General features: G+C 42.7%; 1 protein-coding gene across 1 annotated transcript; it reads right to left on the bottom strand.

Moving 5' to 3' along the window:
- Window positions 1-538: 538 nt before the first annotated feature.
- LOC139070654 (uncharacterized) lies at window positions 539-2,361 on the bottom strand. Its single transcript, XM_070553310.1, has 2 exons — window positions 1,377-2,361; window positions 539-1,156 (listed from the first exon to the last, which is right to left on the bottom strand). Exon 1 carries the CDS (start codon window positions 2,134-2,136, stop codon window positions 1,492-1,494), a length of 645 nt encoding a protein of 214 aa, XP_070409411.1. The 5' UTR covers window positions 2,137-2,361; the 3' UTR covers window positions 539-1,156; window positions 1,377-1,491.
- Window positions 2,362-3,020: the final 659 nt, after the last annotated feature.

The raw sequence follows: 3,020 nt of genomic DNA, 5'->3' as shown, positions 1-3,020 counted from the left end.
TCAGACACTTTTTGACCAGAACTAAAACTATTGTGTAAAACTCTCTGTCCAGCAGCACCTCAAATAATGGATGAATCATCAGAGGCTGTAAGCACACACACACACACACACACACACACACACACACACACATTCTGGTTTTTGCCCCTTATGAGGCCCACCGGTTTTTCTATGCTTTATGGGATCCACCCTTTCCAGTGGTCCTACATCGCTTTTAAAAACAAGGTTAGATGTAAAAAAAAATCTAAATCATTAATATCACTTCAATTTAACACATTTCTAAAGTTTTGACCAAAAAGGTATTTGGCCACTTGTGGGGACCGTTTCTAGCATTGCATACTTGTGAGGTCCATTCACATACACACGTACATATCAAGTTTTTATATGTTAATGGGGCCCACGGTCACTATCTGCAGCTGCTGATACCAGTCTTTATTATTACTCCCAGTTTCCTCATGTTGGACTAAAATATTTTTTTGTAATAAGTGATTATGTATATGTGTGAACATTTCTATCTGCGATGACAGATTACAAGACATTCAGCTTCAAAGACAGTTTAATAACAAAATTGAAATGACCAATTTAATTACATTTTATGCCATATGCTTGTGATTTTTTTAATTATTAAATCATTAATCTAATCTCCACTGAATGTTTTAACAATATCAGTTTGAAGTTCTATGCAAACCCAACATTTTTTGTTACATTGGCATTGAAATTATGCGTTTCATTGGACTGCATTCAAAATGCCTTGTTATTACAGGTGTAAAAAATATACAAAAAAAACCTGTGAAATGTTTTTATTTGTACACAACGGAACAGCCATAAAACCTGAGCAAACCCTTACAAAAACAACAAAAAGTAACAACAAACACAACAAAGGACAAAACATTTTGACATCCAATGTTTTGCTTTTACCTCCGTTCAATTAGGTGCTTTCATACTACTTTTCTTCTCAGGGCTGTAATGCGATTTTTAACATAATATTTACCAGCTTTCCAGTCTCTGTTTCTGAGAGCTTCAGGTGCAGCAGTAATACAGCGCTGACACTCTTCTTTACCAGGAACTTGACTCCTCACGATAAATCTCCTCAAATGTTTGTCCACTGCAGCACACTCTTCTGGGGTCCAGCTTCTCTTGACAGCTGTTTGTTTTTCTGTGTGGACAAAAACAAAACAATGTAGGTTTTCTATTATAAAGAAGTTTTAATCTTGATTAACACTGTAAGACCCACTGTTTTAGAATTACAACAATTTTGGTTATTGTCCAAAATTATTCCACAAATTCAGTCTCATAAATCCCCAAGGCCCTCTGATGGTGGTCAGCACAAAACTTACTGCATGTAAACAAATCAGGTAACAGAATTCCATTTGTACCATTTCCATGTACTTGAAGAGAGGTCCAGAGTCTGGGGGCTACAGCAGCAGATGATCTGTCACCTTTGGTCTTTTGCCTTGAGCTGGACTAACAGTAGGCTTTGGTCACTGGACCTCAGGTACCTGCTGGGGTGTAGGGTCTGAGAAGAGCACCAAAGTATGGTGGTGCTTGTCCATGTAAGGCCCTATAAACCAGAACCATGATCTTGAAATGAACCCTGAAGTTGACTGGCAGCCACTGAAACTGGAGGAGAAGCGGGGTGATGTGGGTGTGTTTGGAGGTCCTGGTTAGAAGCTGAGCTGACAGGCATTCTGAACCACCTGTAGACGGTTCAGGGAGGTTCTGCTCAGACACGTGAAAAGAGTTGCAGTAGTCCAAGCGTGAGAAGATGAAGGTGTGGAGAACTGTCTCAAGTTCAGAGCAGGACAAAATGGGACTCAGCTTTGCAATGTTCCTGAGATGAAAGAAGGAAGAGCGAACAAGAGAACGGACTTGAGAATCCAGGGTGAGAGCCGGGTCAAAGGTCACACTAAGACTCCTGACGGAGGGTTTGGTGTGAGAAGCAAGCTGACCAAGATCTCTGACTTTGGGAACCAGCTTGTCTGGGGCACAGATGAGGATCTCAGTCTTATCTTCATTCAGCTGAAGAAAGCTCCCAGCCATCCAGGTTTTGATAGAGTCTAAGCAGGTGTGTAACAGCTGCAGCTTAGACATCTCATGGGGCTTAAAGGAGATGTACAGCTGGGATGTCATCTGCATAAAGATGGTAGGAGATTCCTCTGAAAGAGCTCAGGATGTGCTGAAGAGGAATCAGATAGAGGAAGATGAGTAGAGGCCCCAGTGCAGAACCTTGTGGGACATCATGGGTGAGGGAGGTGGTGGAGGACCTTGGAGATGGCCACAGCGTTTTTAAAGTAAGCAGGGACCTGACCATAAACCAGAGAAGCATTAATTGTGGAGAGCACGCTGGGATCGATGGACTGAGAAGCACTTTTAAACAAAGATGAGGGTAAGATGTAGAAGGGGCATGCAGAGGTCTTCATAGAGTTGGCTAGTTTAGTTAACTCAGGCAAAGAAACAGGAGCAAAGCTATGTAGGATGATGGGCCTGGTTGGAGTCAGGAGAGGCAGAGATAAGGCTGAGGGAGAGATGCTAGATTTGACCTTATTGACTTTGTCCACAAAGAAAGACAGAAAGTTCTCACAGTCTACAACAGAGTGAATGGAGGCTGTAGGAGAGGCAGGGGAGAAGATGCTTCTGATGGTGTTAAACAGCACCTTGGGATTCTCTTTGCTCTGGGACACCAGGTTGGAGAAATAGTCAACCTTTGCATCTCTGACTGCAGAGTTAAAGGAAGTCAGAAGATTCTTTAGATGCAGCAGATGGACATGGAGACGGGTTTTCTTCCACAAGCGCTTGTAACAACAACAAGCTACTGACCATCAACCTCTGTGACGGGTCAAACTGACCCGACATGTGCCTCTGCTTTTACCTGGAGCCGAGATGGCTGCTGAGACACACTCTCCTTCTGCAAGGACGGCAGAGGCTGGGTTCTGATAACCAGTCGTCAAGGACGCAGTGTGGGGAAGGAGGACAGCTGAACTGTTCATCTTATGATTTTAATAAAGAATGAGATCTGTTGA

This window comes from Nothobranchius furzeri, chromosome 7 (genome assembly GCF_043380555.1).
Source record: "Nothobranchius furzeri strain GRZ-AD chromosome 7, NfurGRZ-RIMD1, whole genome shotgun sequence".
Classification (NCBI taxonomy): Eukaryota; Metazoa; Chordata; class Actinopteri; order Cyprinodontiformes; family Nothobranchiidae; genus Nothobranchius; species Nothobranchius furzeri.
Note: the sequence above shows the minus strand (reverse complement) of the source record. Positions and strands in the feature narration are given on the sequence as shown.

Excerpts from the sequence above, each read along its gene's own strand:
- LOC139070654 (XM_070553310.1), bottom strand. The coding sequence starts at position 2,136 with ATGCAGATGACATCCCAGCTGTACATCTCCTTTAAGCCCCATGAGATG.